The sequence below is a fragment of the Barbus barbus genome, assembly GCF_936440315.1.
Source record: "Barbus barbus genome assembly, chromosome: 10".
Taxonomy (NCBI): domain Eukaryota; kingdom Metazoa; phylum Chordata; class Actinopteri; order Cypriniformes; family Cyprinidae; genus Barbus; species Barbus barbus.
Genome location: NC_136738.1, coordinates 3,673,364 through 3,688,710, shown reverse-complemented (window position 1 = coordinate 3,688,710; position 15,347 = coordinate 3,673,364). Strand labels below are relative to the sequence as shown.

Sequence of the window (15,347 nt, the reverse complement as noted above, 5' to 3'; positions counted from 1 at the left end):
TTGCCCCAAGAACTATGTTTTATCTATATTAGTGACAATGATTTCACAATGATAAAATATTTAAGATATAAGGATATTTTATGCGATTCACACACAAACCTGTTAATGTTAGATTTGCAACACCAACAACAACAACAAAGACTTGCTGATTTATGAGAATTTCAAATGAGCACAAATGCTCTCCTAAGTGTTGCCTTTCATTTATCTAAATTTCACTATTATTACTTATATTTCACAATATTCACGATAACTATTTAAAGTATTTGTTATTCACAAGCGCAGTCAAACCTGTACACATGCAAACACGCAGAGTGTGATGATTTGCATGCAAAGGTGGTGAAATGTAGATGCCAATGACAACACAAATCCAGATGTTTCGTCCTGCTGTATTGGATGACGCAGGAGTGAGAGTGACGCTGCTATTGGCCTCTGAGATCTCAAGATGATTGTGTTGTGACTGTCACCAGGGCAACCTCTCCATTTCTGGTCTGTCAATAATGGAACACCGTGTGCCCTATAGACCCTTGCTCTTACTCTTTGATGCTCACTGAGAAGTCACATCACAAAATCACACCAAGCCCACATGAGGATGACTCAGATGCTCTCTCTCTCTCTCTCTCACAAAAAAAGAAAAAAAGATTTCAAATACCTGCAGCTAAATGAAATTGCTCATACGAACTAATTTTCATTCATTTGAAGTATTCAGATATAAAATGAGAAATGACATGAACATGACCTTCATATATTATTGATGTATTATAAGTGCTGTTGCCTGTGTTCACATTAAATCAAAACAGTTTAGTCACGCTGTGTTAAGTTATTGCTTTGTGAATCTGAAAATACCAGTGTCTGTACAACGGTGAAATAGCAGATTATTAGTGAATAATGCAACAACCACTTCCACTAATTGATTCTAATAAAAGATGACAATGTGTTATGTACTATCAATATTGATTAATGGTTTGTTGTTTTATTTATTTATTTTTTTACATCATTAATTTAAAGTAATGGAAACATATGACATGGAATATGCTGTCGGAATCATAATGCATGCAGTTCTATGTGAGAACAGAAGATGGCAACGTTGTCCAGTTGATAAGTGGTGAACAATGCAGTACATAACACACATATTATAAGCAAAACATTGAATAATAATCATTACTGAATTATGAGTATGTATCTTTAAATATAATTTCAAACAAGCATGTGTGTGCATACTCTTTTTTTAAATTAAAGTTAGATTAGCAAGAGTGCATTTTCAAATATTAATAACAATTCTGAAAATATAATAAAGCTGAAATAAAGATTTATGACAGAATTTTAAACATTTATAAATTACAGTCTCCTTGTCCAGACTGCCCAACATGATTTCTGTGTCAATACTATGGGCCTGGGACTTGGAATATACTGCATGCATCATACTGACTACTTTTATGATGCTTTAATGGTGCTTTTGTCTTTAGAGCTTAGCAGTCTGTGGTCCCCATCCACTTTCATTGTGGAAAAGAGCAGCTCAGACATTCTGATAAACATCTTCTTTTGTGTTCCACAGAAGATGATTCAATGAAATGAGAAAATTATTCATTTTAATTTTACACTCTAAAAAATGCTGGGTTAAATAGAACCCAGCACTGGGTAAAATATGGACAAATCCAGCGGTTGGGTTACTGCCCAGAGCGTGGGGTTAAACATTTAACACAACTGTTGGTGGAAAACAACCCAGCATGTGTTCTGTCCAATATTTGTGTAGTTGAGATATCTTTTTAACATAAATATAACAGTTTAAATTAATTATATGTCATAATCATTACTTGAATGGTAGATCCAAAAGGCATTTTTTTTCATACAGTGTGTAGAGTGTAAATAGCACTTCTAATATACACCTCTGCCTGTGTGTGAGGTGACTACAAAAGCACACTTGTCTAAATTGGCATCAAACCAGCAGTCTGATATGCCCATCAAGCGTTACAGAGCGCACACCCTATATCCGGCGCTGGTGTACAGGTATGCTGATCACGCAGACTGACACTGGCGCTACGAGAGCTCATCTCCCTGTCAATTACCTCTCAGATGTTTGCTCTAATGCCATCTCAACAGAGCTGCTCTAATCCGCCAACCCACACTCAAAAAATCATATTTGAGGAACACAAGAATTTTCCTCTGTATAAATGAAGAGATGCAGACACTGAAGGATAGCTTTATGAATAACCGAATGCCATGTCGTTTTAATGGCAGTCAGTGAATAGGGATACAATAAATTATGCTGGGCTCTTATTCAGGGTTCTCTATATAATATTTTCTGGCCTTTCACAAGATTGTGTTCTTATACAGCGGTTTTTCATCTGTATTATGCACAAAATAGCCTTAGAACAAGGATAAAGGAATCATTTTGCACTTTGAGTAAATGAAGATGCCAAATCACAGTGTGAGGACTGTGCATTATTTACAGTATGCATTGATTGACTTTTGATTGTCTTAAAGAAATACAGTGAGGTACAAAGGTATAAATACAGGTATTTATATCATATTATATATATTTACAATTGAGGAATACAATTCAATTCAACAATTCATCATACACATGCAAATAAAGTGCTTGAGAAGTGTGCTTAAACATTTCTTTTATTTTTAATTTTTCTATCTATCTATCTATCTATCTATCTATCTATCTATCTATCTATCTATCTATCTATCTATCTATCTATCTATCTATCTATCTATCTATCTATCTATCTATCTATCTATCTATCTATCTATCTATCTATCTATCTATCTATCTATCTATCTATCTATCTATCTATCTATCTATCAGAAGGAAATATTGTGGGGTCCAAAAGTATTTAATTAGAAAATGGTAAAGTTGCATAAGACTTTTAGACTCTATTGCACCTGCCCACGCATTTGTATTTATATGATGATATGAAGATATATGGGTAGCACTATGCTGTAGAGAAATAGGTTGACAAATGGAGATGAGGCTAGATGTCTAAGATTAACAGTAAGAGGATCCAAACTCCTACACTTACATCTGTCCCTCATCTGGCGCTCATTTATCAGCTCTCTTCACAGCCTTCATCAGAAGACAAACATCTCTCTCAGGTGTGGGTGAAAATGAAGAGAGGTGCAGGTATTAGTCAGTGTTTTGCATCATCTAATCTGTGATCGTCGTCAGCACAGCCACAGTTCCCAAAGTCAGTCGTTGGCTGACAGCTGCGTCTCTATGACAACTGTCCCTCTAGAGTTTGACCGCAACCCAGCCACTTAACACTTCCACCCTCAGGGGGGCCTAATGGACAGGTGCCCACTCCCTCTCCGTCTCTCCAGCTCTGAGGTGCCATTACACGTCCTGCTGTTTTAACACTGTCCCTTTTCCCTGCCATCATACATCTGGCAGAGCTGTGCTTAGAGTCACTTTCACTTAGGCACGCCCCCTCCTAACGAGTCCATTCATTAGCAGCCAGCAGGTATAGGGAGAAAATGACTTGAGGCGATGAGAAATCGAAACAAATCGGCGGGCCGTATCAATTAGGGGCAATATTTCTGCTCTGTAATTGCAGATGTGATTAGAGGCAGAGTGCTGGCCGAGAAAGTGTAATTCACCATTTAACAAACCACTGAAGGGCACCTGCCTGTTGTGGCTGCGCAGGTTAATCATTCCTGCACTCTTGTAGCTTGTTTGCATGGTTAAAGGACATATGCAGACATCTTTGCCCTCAGCTGGAAACTCATTAATGACTTAACCTGTAGTACAATCTCAAACAGAGGAAACATGACTGCATACATCCATGTGAAAACTTGACTTTCACAGTTCAAAACTTAAACACATTTAAAGGGCTAGTTCACCCAGAGATGAAAATTCTGTCATCATTCACTCACCCTCATGTCGTTCAAAATCTGTATGTCTTTCTTTCTCTTTTTGCAATATAATGTCATTGGAAAAAGTGCCTCTGTATCTATATTAACTCCAAAAACGATCTATTCACTGCACAGGCTGGTGTCAGTAGAATAACAGCAACTTAATTTTTTTTTAATTAAGGCAGAATTATAGATTAATAAAGACTTATTTTCATGTGATTCCTTATATGATTTAAAGAGGTATTTTACAGTAGTGCATGATTCAGCATGATTCAGGCCTGGTATGGCACTGCACTTAAACACTAGGCAAGATAAATGAACTTAAAGACTCGTAGAAGCAAGCTAAAATAGAATGTTTTCTTCAGCAAGTGGGGTTTTATTCGTTTGCTTTTCTTTTTTATTTCTATTCATCGGACGTTTAATTTCCGAACTGGTGCACACATACAATAAACCAATGTAATGAAACGTTACCAAATTAAAATCTGTTTGGATACTGGACATTTCACTTTGACATTGTTGTGAAATGTGCAAGAAGCAATATAATCCAAGCCTGGGTGGTAACTGGAAATGTCAATTAGCTCCAAATCGTAAACGTAACGTCGTATAATTTGTGCGCAATATTTCATTTTTTTATGAAATCTATTACTAAATCCTATATTCTAAATATCTACAGTGGACTACAACACAACACTTCTATGCTTGAAAAAATAGCTGCGTGAGGCACATTTGGATTCACAATCTTTTAGTGTCAGTCCTCCTCTGTGGCCTGGTGGCTTAATATGAGTATTTATTCTCTTCACTGGGCATTGCCCTCATATTCTCTAACAGCCTCGGTGGCTTGAGTCGTGGATTACAGATCGCTCTGAATATCATGCCTAGATGTAATTTATTCAGCATAGCCTCTCATACAAATCCCTGTACAGATATTCTTACAGTTTGTGGCCTATAAGACCATGATTAAACCGTTATGCTTTGTCGGGTTGCTACAAATCCAGTTTTAGACTCATACAGATGTTGAGATGGCTTTGATCAGATATAGGCCTATTTGATCTTCAAAAGATTGTTGAAAGAATAATTGAATTATAAGTAGGCCTGCTCTATGCAACATCCATTCCATGTATTGGTGAAAAGTCCATGTTAGATGTTCTCACTGAGGGAGGACATTAAATTGCTTTTGCTGTAATTGAACTAGAGAGGTGCACCGTAAGGAAGTGTTAATCTTGATGAATCATCTCAATGATTTAGTAATATTCGACTCAATTTCAAAACCAGTAGGGGGCAGCAAAGATCACTGTCTGGAATTATCACTGTATATCACAGTGACATTAAAAACAATACAAACCAGGGATCTATTTTGCACATCAACTGTCAATATGATGCACTTGTTAATTCAAGCACTTCCGCTTCATTCGAAACGTCCGGCCCTATCAATAACACCCCCTCTGCTGCATCTGGTCGTGTTCAGTCAAAAGCTATTTTGTTAAACGGAAGGAATTCATTGCTCAGAAAACACACAAAGATAAATAGTCTCCTATACACACATGTGGCAGACTTCAGATGCAGCAGGTGAAACATGAGCCCGTGAGACTCAGGAATGAGACAGGAAAGAGCCACATAGACTTCCTCTCCCCTTTCCCATGCAACCAAAGTGCTGAGTCTGAATATAAAACAGTAGCAGTGCCAGTCTGCTTCACAGCAATCTGCATTAAGATGAACTGGAAAACAGGTTAAACCAATAACAACGGAAAGAGTGGTGTGCTCTTTGTAGTTTTTTTCTTTTCAAATGGTCACATTTGCATTTTAGCTTAATTGATGGTATCAAACATAATCATTTCCATTAAATGACTTAATAAATAAATGAATAATAATACAAAAATGAGAGAAAAAAGTCGGGGTGAGGCATTTATGAAAGTAAATGGGGACGAAATTTAGAGGAGGTAAAAGCATAAATGTGAAGCTTATATATAAACTGTTTAAAAATTGGGGGTTGGTTGGTTTTATTCAGTTATTATTATTTAAAAAATATAATACATTGACAGCATCTGAATTTTCAAAGCCATCACTCCAGTCTGCATGTCACAAGATCCTTCTAATATCAAATAATTCTAATTTGCTGATTTTTCAAAAAATAAAATAAAATGTATCAATGTTGAAAATGTTTTTGTGGAAACCATGATATTTTTGGAGGATACTTTGATTAATAGAAAGTTTAAATAAACAGCATTTATTAGTATAGCATTTATATATATATATATATATATATATATATATATATATTATGTGAGCTGTAAAGCTGTAAATTTGTCGGTTTAGGTGTATATTTGGTTGTCATGGCAAGAAAGTTGTCAAAAGTTATGATGAGAGTTACACTGAAAAATTCAGTAATATATTTTTTTTCCACACTAAAATCTTGTTGATGTATTGTCTATATCATGTAGCTGAACTGTTGAAAAGTATTTTAGCATTCACAAATTGGCCCTATTCACTTCCAATGTAAGTGCTTCACTGTAACTAAAGAAAAGGGACGTTTAAAATTAAAATGAGTTATTTTTTTCATCATTCAATTCAACATTATGACAAATGCTGTCGATTGAGTTTAACTTGAACCCAGAATATTCCTTTAATGACATGCTAATTGTAATTTCAAAAACCCGAACAATTGCGATCACTTCAGATCTTGGATTACTTCAGATTATACGAACCCTAGACATCTTTTGAAGTATCTGCCACTGAACGGCTTCGCAAGGCTCAGAGGGCAAGAGGGCAAGACTGCTGGGGTGAGAGGGTGGGAACAGTTCAGCAATCAACACACTTCAACCGGACTGCAATTCTCAGCAGGCCCAATCACGTTAATCAGTGTTTGTTTCCTGTAGAGCTCTGAGTCTGGTGTTGCAATGTGGCAATAATTAACAGCAAACACAGGATAACAGAAACCCCACTGTTATAAATATGACATCTGAGAGAAAATTCGTACCGGAGCAGAAATAAGTGGACCATAAAAAGGTGGCACAAGTTTGTGTTTATTTCTGTTGAGGTGAATGTGTGGCTGGGGTTAGTAAAGGAGGAATACGGTATAATGCATTATATCACCATTATGCGTGTACATTGTGTGTGTGTGTGATATTTTTCCCTCTCTGCTGCCCTTATCGTGGTCCTTTGATATAGAAGCCCTAATGACTAAGCCAGAATAGCAGGATTAACACATGATGCATAATAACAGTCTTGTGTTCATCACTTCTGAACAAGGTTTGGAGAACAATTACCAGCAATTAAACCACCGCCAGTTATTCAAAGAGATAATTATGTCCTTGGTGTATTGCATCAATTAGCTACTTTTATTTCTGCCCGCAAACTCTCTGCTACGTCGTATATGTGACATGTTTGGAGAGGTTTGAACAACAGGAATTCCTGCACTTATCCCCCATAAGTACAGTGAAATATGAGCACAGAGAAAGTGAAAAGTATCCTCTCATCTATGAAAGGATTTTGTTGTTCTGCCGTTTTGTTCCCCGTAATAATAATAATGACGTGGTCCAAGGAGAAATCTCTCTGAAGTGACAATTTGGATTTGACATCCCAACCGAATCCTTCGGAATATGCTCGAAAGCAGCAGATTAAAACCAAACAATCCTGAATATGTATTGAGGATGATTTTCTTGAGCTGCCAAATGGCTCGTCGTATAGGCCTCTTGTGTATATTGAATTCAGTCTCCACGACGGGCCGAGGTGCATACTGTAATAGCATTTCAGGAGAGGCCTGTTGGGGCCGTTCTCTAACGCCAAGACCTTATTCGATGGGTTTAGGTCTACGTTTTTTCCATTCTTTCCGGGAGATTGAGGCTCTGAGAGCTTAGCTGAAATTCAGATGTGCCCTTGAAGAGATATGGCTTTGTGTTTTTTGATGACCTCAATACAATTCTGACTCAATCCATTCAGACAAAGATTTGACCTTAACAAATTGTGCCGTGACTACAATGAGTTGAATTTAAAAGAGCGTATGCTTGAAAGGACTCTTGATAATGTGTAAGTGTTCTTCAGAAACAGCAAAAACAGGCTAATGCAAATATTCGCAGCCGTGTCGTGCGTGTTTGGAAAGCACGAAACGACTATGCTAAACAAATATATTTGTTTTACAAAAACACAAAGGAGTTGGGACAAGATTTGGTTGAATTGTGATGTTTCTTTTACCTTTTGGGGGGCCTCAAGGGTATAATGGCTAACTCCAAATACCTGTGTCCAATTGTAAGTAATCTATTAAACCACAGAGCCCACAGCTTATTTCCCCTCTGCTTCACATCCTCCAGTTAATGTGATAGCTACAACAAAAGCAGGAGCACCTTTCACCTCCTGTTCTCTACTTGCGTCTTTCATTCTCTCTCTCTCTCTCTCTCTCTCTCTCTCACTCACACACACTCTCATATCCATATTTAAGATCGAATTAACTGCTCTCATTCAAAGCACTTCTAAACCGGCGACGTCTGAGCTGGAAAGTGTGTTAGACTCACTAAGTATTTGTGGAGATTTAATGATTTAGGCTCTGGCGCTTTGGCCCTTGCCACGTGTGGAGTCAGTTTGTTGCTAAGCATTTGAATGTGTGCCTTCGGTCCTCACTTCCTCAAGTTCCAGGGGCCGGACAGAGGCAGCGATGCGTTGGCCGTCAGCCCCCCATACTCCTCAATGGGCAGGCTCTGACATGCTGTCACCTTGGCAACTGCTGCCAGGGTAATGTGGCTGGCGGGCTAACTGACCTCAGCTGGCAGTGTGCCATGGGCTTGCAGCAGGTGTGTGACAGTGAAGGTCCCTTGGCCACTAATACAGCCTTCTTGTATAGCCTCGGACGCTGCTCGACCACATCTATTGGCCGAAGGTTCTGAAAGGAATTATGAGAAAAGAAAACGTTACACTGTGTAGTGAGACACGATTAGATCACTGGCTGGTCGGGGGAGAACAAAAAAAGCAGCTTTGAGAAATTAGAAATAAATACATCACTAGGAACATTTTCATTATATCCCTGTATCTCTACACTTGTGTACACTAGATAAACATATGCAGTTGAATAGCTTTATAAGAGGCATTTAAAGGTTAATCTTAAGTGTGATTACTTTTTGGCATTTCTAATTTTATCTAATTTATTTTTAATTTTATTATTATAATTGTGTAATCCAAAGGCACATGTTATTTTGAACGTTTTCGGAAATAGGCTTATTTTAGCACGCATTTTTCTTATTATAATTAATGTTGTTTTATGTCATTCAGTAGTGTTTTATCGATAACATGGTTTGATATTGATACTCTATTCATGCAGGAGAGAATTCCAAAAGATGGCGCTAAAGAAATATGAGAGGGTGAGATTCCTTTTCTATGCTCCTATGTATTTGGGTAAATTTTACGTTTATATTAAATATGAAAAATAAAAACGTTAAATATGATTAAAAAAAACGAATGTAGAAAAAAAAGAAACATAAAAATATTTAAATTTGACTTCATTTTAATTTTTACACTTTTAGTTACAGAAATTTGACTCGTGAAGAAAACTCTGAGTTATGTTTCTTAGGCTATTACGACTGAATAGTATAGTTTAAATAGCCGACCCACACAGAACAAAGCAAATATAAAATAAAAAGTCCTATGTGGAAATAAAAATAAAATTAGTTTGCGTACTAGTGTGCGTGTACTGCTTATTTATTTGTTTATTTTCAATACTTTTAGCATGCTTTATTCGGTAACAGATCTAAGAGACGATAAATAGACGTACGCATGTATTTTCAAATTTAAAGATAGGAATTCTCACAGTTTTTATATTATGCAATTCAGGGTCTAACACACAAGAAAGAAGAAGAAGAACTCATTTTAATCACATCACTCAGAATCATTACAGTTATATTTGTGAGTTTAACTGAGGATGCACATCCAGTGTCTTTTCGTATTCTTTTGAAGGTTGGTTTGTTTACTTTGGAACCATTTAAAATATATACTTAAAAATGTATATATATATTTTTTCGAATATATCGTAAAGGTAAAAATTAAAACGAGTTAACAGTAATATAGTAAATCTTTATTTTCATTCATTTTATGCTTATCACAAACTTTGTGATAAAAGTGCATTTTAGACAGTTTGAGACAGAAACAGAAAGCTTTACACCTGCGTAATTCTGGGTGTGTGAGCGATGCTATTAACATTGATAGGCCTATATTGCATGAAGGGTGGGGCGCGTGCTTATAACCACAGGTTGCCACGCAACGGATGTAAGGTAAATCATCCGCGAAATTTAAATCTTCAAGAGAAGAACCGTGTGTTTGGCTGAATAGTCACTACCACACAAAAGTTCTCCCAAAAAAAAAAAAAAATCAGCTGCACTCCCAAGTCCCAACAGAAGCGTCGTTCAGCTAAAAGGTTAGTGTTGCGCCTTAGCTGAAAAGAGTGCAAAGCCAGCTATTTCAAACATAGCAGAAATGAATACAAATGGGGGAAATTGCCAAACTTGTCTTGATGAAAATTAAGGGCCAACAGTTGTGCTATTGCCCAGCAGAAACGGTCGGTTTACAGAAAAAAGCAATTCAGTCACACAATCGTTTTTGCACGCTTTTACATTGCAATCTGATGGAAGGATCCAGGCCCTTTTGCACTCAGAGAGCTACGTGGCAAGCATACGAATTTCCATGCATACAAATGCACTCCTGCTTTAGAGCGTGCACGGAATGGATTCCAAATTACGTCACTCGCTGAGCTCGTGCTTTTTCAAATTTAAATGTGAAAACAAATAAAAGCATTTTAGGAAATGAACGCTCCCAAAATGAAGCCAAATAAATCAATTGTTTGCTGAAGGCACGCCAATTTAATATGATGTATTTGAATTACAATAAATGCAATTTTGCAGTCTGTTCTTTGCTGGGATATTGCAGTTGTTTTATTCAGTTCAGTTTATTGAAATGACCCGGACTAACAATAAAATAATGTCCTGAAATTCTACAAAGAAAGCGGTAAATGGGTTGTCTAGTAAAGGCAATAATCACGTAACCATGAATTATGTGTCAAATACTTATTAAAACAAAGTAGAAACTTTCAAGGCATTCTAGTGGTATTACAAAATATGGAAATTATTACCCTGGTTTAATGGGGACAAGAGTTTTGAAAAGGAAGGAGTAGTAATCTGATGCTATCATGATTTATAATAGGCTATGATTTATACATAGAGACATTTCTTTCTTTTTTTCAGAAGCAAGAAGTTCTTAGAATGTTTTAATAATTTATATTCAGTTGAGAGGAAAATAATCTAAATCAAAATAGTTTATGTCAGCTGGTATAATGCATAATATATAACTGGTACAATACGAAAACAGCATAACTCTGATCAGGTTTGGGATACCCCACAACTCCGGAAAATCTGTAAGTTATTGACGGAAAAGTTTTATAATAAAATGAAAAGTGTATTACATTATTTGTTCTTGCAACGACGACGTGAAGCTACTTGATATACGCCGTTAATATAGCAGATAGATAGATATAGAGACAATTACATGGTATGGTTGTTTCTTTTGTTTTCCAACACGAAAGCACATACAGAAACACATGCTAACACAAAGAATAAGGAAATATGACAATGCAAGGTGAAAACATTTGTGAAGTTCTCACACTTCCATATTTAGGCCAAGGGTCAGAAGATCGAGGAAAAAAGATACTCTTCTAAATTATCTTTGTATATTTCAGAAACGGTCTCAGTATTTGTCTAGACGAAACCTCAAATATTAGTAATGTGTTTTAATTTAGAATGCAGTTTTAATATTTAAACAAAATTGAGAAAGAAAGAAAGAAAAAGAAAGTTGCACCGATACAGATTTATTGTTCTCATTCACTTCTCGCTGAGTAAGAACTGAACTTAAATAACAACCACGGGGGGAAACAACGGTTTGTTTCAGCTTCGTCAATGTGTTTGTGTACAATATCTGTATATAATAACAAGTGTAATACTAACAGTATAAAATATAGTCAATATTTAAAATGGCAGAGGGGAAGGCCTACAAGAGATGCTACTAGATTGAAAGTCATCACAGCGCGCAACAAATCTGTCATTGCTCCTGAAAATATTTTGAAATTGATTTTAGTGAAAAATATAAAGCAAATCATTTAAATCAACACAGAGAATTCATATTGCCAAATTTACACAGACTTGTTATCAAAACCCCAAAAATCTGCCTAGAAAAAGCAGTGAAGAGAGGGCAATATCCACGATTATTCAGCCAAACAACAACAAAAGTGTTTACAAGGGGTCGGCTGAAATTGGAAAATAAGTGCAGCTTTGAGAGTAATCAATCTTTTTTTTTTTTTTCCTTATTTTTTTTTTTTCTCTTAAGAGTTTTCTCTGTGTAAAAGCTATTCACAGAAGTGTGGTCCACAAAAATACTATGAAATACAAAAGGTGTAGTTTGTTGCACATAATGCTCCAAGAGTAGACAAGACAATTCCGTTTTGTTAAAATGAGTAATATAATTCCTGTGCGTAAAACTGATACGTGTCCTGGGGTAAATTCTTCCACTGTTTAATATTTAATGTTTGCATTGATCCATGTCCTTGGGAGTTCTTGTGTGATTTCAATCCATAAAGTCTATGTTGGCTTTGGGCTGGTTATGATTTCGGTGTCAGTGCACCAGAATCTCCTGGCCATAGGAGCTCGCAGCTGTCACGTTGTGGTTGCTGTCCGGTTCATCTTTCAAACTTGCACCTTTTAAGTAATCTACCACAAAACTCCCCTGAAACACAGAGCAAACAGAGTCATTTATCGTTAGGAGGATAAAACGAAGAGCTTTTAAAGATTTTAGCTTCGGCTTCTTTCATAATTTACATAGAATATTTGTGATATCTTGCTGACTTGAAGTGTATATAAAATGATTTGTTCTACGTCTCAGTGAACATACGTTTGCAGTCCATGGACGGAGGCGGTGTGTCTGCACTCACGTTGCCGGCATGGCTGTACACGTCCTCGGGCGTCTGAGGGACCCCAGGCGGCGTCATCCTCTTCTCCTTTTGCCTTCGGTTGCAGAACCAGACCCGAACCACCTCCTTCTCCAGCTGGAGGTTGTCCGCCAGAGAGGTTATCTCCTGCGCTGACGGTTTGGGGCATTTCAAAAAATGGCTCTCCAAGGCTCCCTTCACGCTCACCTCGATGGAGGTGCGCTTCTTTCGCTTCCTGCCTTGAGCTGCTATTTTGTCGATGCTGGTGGGACTTCCCGTGGTCGAGTCGGCCTCCTCCAGCCACTTGTTCAGCAGCGGCTTGAGTTTGCACATGTTTTTGAAGCTCAGCTGGAGAGCCTCGAACCTGCAGATGGTGGTCTGCGAGAAAACATTTCCGTAAAGAGTCCCCAGCGCTAGCCCGACGTCGGCTTGAGTAAAACCCAGTTTGATCCGACGCTGCTTAAACTGTTTGGCAAACTGCTCCAGGTCGTCGGAGGTCGGCGTGTCCTCGTCTGAGTGCGAGTCGTGGCTGTTGACTCCCGCGTGGTGCTGCTGGTGGTGGTGGTGGTGAGGGTGCTGCTGCTGATGATGGTGGTGGTGATGGTGGTGATCCATTTCTGGCGAGTCTCCTCGCATCAGCCCCGGGTGGACTAAACTCCCGGGAGGATTCAGCATCCCGTTGACTGTGAAGCCACCCGGCTGGGAATAAATGAGAGACTGCTGGGACTGCTGCTGTCCTCCGGTGATGGTGGGGATGTGGGAGGCTGTGGTGCCACCCCATGCGCTTTGGTGCGACTGGTGAGCCCCTAAATGCGAGGCTCTGTGGTGCAGCGCGGTGCTAGAATGTAGGTCTTCTCTGTTTGAACTGTTCTTCACGTCTTGTTGCTGTGGGCTCCCGGCCATGCCAACTGGGCTGGAGGACCAAGCGGAGCCGGCCTCTGCCGCCGCAGCGGCGGCGGCGGCCGCGGCGGCCGCAGCAGCCGCATGTGGCAGGGAGGTAACCCACTGATGGGCATGGCTCAGCATGTGCCCCCCGTTGCTGGCTGTCATGGCTCCTTGCATGAAGTCGCTCTGCACCATCTTAACCACGGGGTCTCCTCTGTAACCACCCGACACCGATGTTACGGCACCGCTTCCCGGCTGCATGCCACCACCTCCGGACTCCGAGTGCACGATCGAGGCTGATGAGAGAATGCTATTGCTGGCCAGGTAAGGATTGGAAGCCGCTGTGGCCATCCCCCCTCACCACTTTGAACAATTCTACTTATTATTCCCCCCTCCCCGTATTGTCTTAACTTTTTTTCCACGCCTCGAAGGCACTCACTATTTCATGAATTATTCAAGCTGGAAAAGTATGCGTGGTATTTTGATTTGGTCCACCGACAGCACAGCAAAAGATGGCCAAAATATATCCGTCAAAACCTCCTTTTATCAGAAGCAAAAGGAGAGAGAAATACCTTCAGCGTAGAAATCCACATTATGCATGGAGGTTGTTTTTACGATTGCATTCCGTTCTTAATGTCATTGTCTTGAAGACCAATTATGAAACCAAAAAGTCTTGCTTGTTCTTCTTCACATCAACTTCTCGTGACGATTACACAAATCCCACACCGAACTTCATTGCGCGCGCTCTTGACTTGATGTGGAGGCTTATCAGAAGAAGACGCTCCTTTGTAAACTTCTCTCTTGTCCCGCAACCCACGAGGCGCTTTCTTACCGAGTCTTGCTTCTCTTATTTCTTCTTTTCACAGAGTCCATCCGACGTTAATCTTGAATACGTTCAAGTGCACACAACTCTATTAAATGTCCGCGCAATGGAGAGCGTTCGCTGTCCTCGCTCGCTCCGTTCCTCTCTCTGAGCGCGAGAGCACGCGAATGTTTACGTTCAGCCCCCGAGTGCGCACACCATCCACATCCTTCACCCAATTACCGCGAGGAAGTTTCTGCGAGATTGATGCTCATTGGATATCCTTCGGGAGAGTGACAGATCTTAGGGCACAGCTAAGAAATCAAGTCAAGGCGTTGCAATTTGCTATGTCTAATTTGGATTTGTCAACATGCGAATAAAAGAGACTAGACCTTCTATCCGAACAGGAAGCTTTAGTTGATATCATTTTAGTGCGCTGTACTGCATTATTGGCTTAAGGACGCAGTAGATGTTTTGTTTTTGTTACAGAGGAAATAGTTTGGCTTGTTTTCGTCTGAGCGTTTGTTTTATTATTAGTTTATGCTGGCCTTTTGTCTGCAACACGCATTTAAATGTTAAAATGAGTTTCTGCTGATGATAAATTATAATTGTGATTTTTACCTATGGGCATGTAACAAACAAACAGGGAACTCAGAATAGATGGGATACAGATAAAACAATGCAAACAACAGGCAGATCAAAACATTAAGCATTTCAGTTTTTGCTTATAGAGGTAAATGAAGTAAACACAGATTAGATTTTTATCCAGAAAATGTATGTAATCTACTGTTACCACCATGCAAGGACTGGCAATTTAACGGAAAGCATGTTTTATAGTTTATTCAGGTTTATTAA

At 38.8% G+C, this 15,347-nt stretch overlaps 1 protein-coding gene across 2 annotated transcripts; it reads right to left on the bottom strand.

Moving 5' to 3' along the window:
- Positions 1–12,204: 12,204 nt before the first annotated feature.
- On the bottom strand, positions 12,205–14,041 carry pou3f3a (POU class 3 homeobox 3a; the record flags this gene model as incomplete). Of its 2 annotated transcripts, none has more annotated exons than XM_079426938.1 (2): positions 12,205–12,603; positions 12,809–14,041. In XM_079426938.1, 2 exons carry the CDS (start codon positions 14,039–14,041, stop codon positions 12,493–12,495), a joined length of 1,344 nt encoding a protein of 447 aa, XP_079283064.1. The 2 variants fall into 2 exon arrangements, with proteins under 2 accessions (XP_079283064.1, XP_079283065.1); XM_079426939.1 differs by having other exon boundaries at positions 12,557–12,603; positions 12,769–14,041.
- Positions 14,042–15,347: the final 1,306 nt, after the last annotated feature.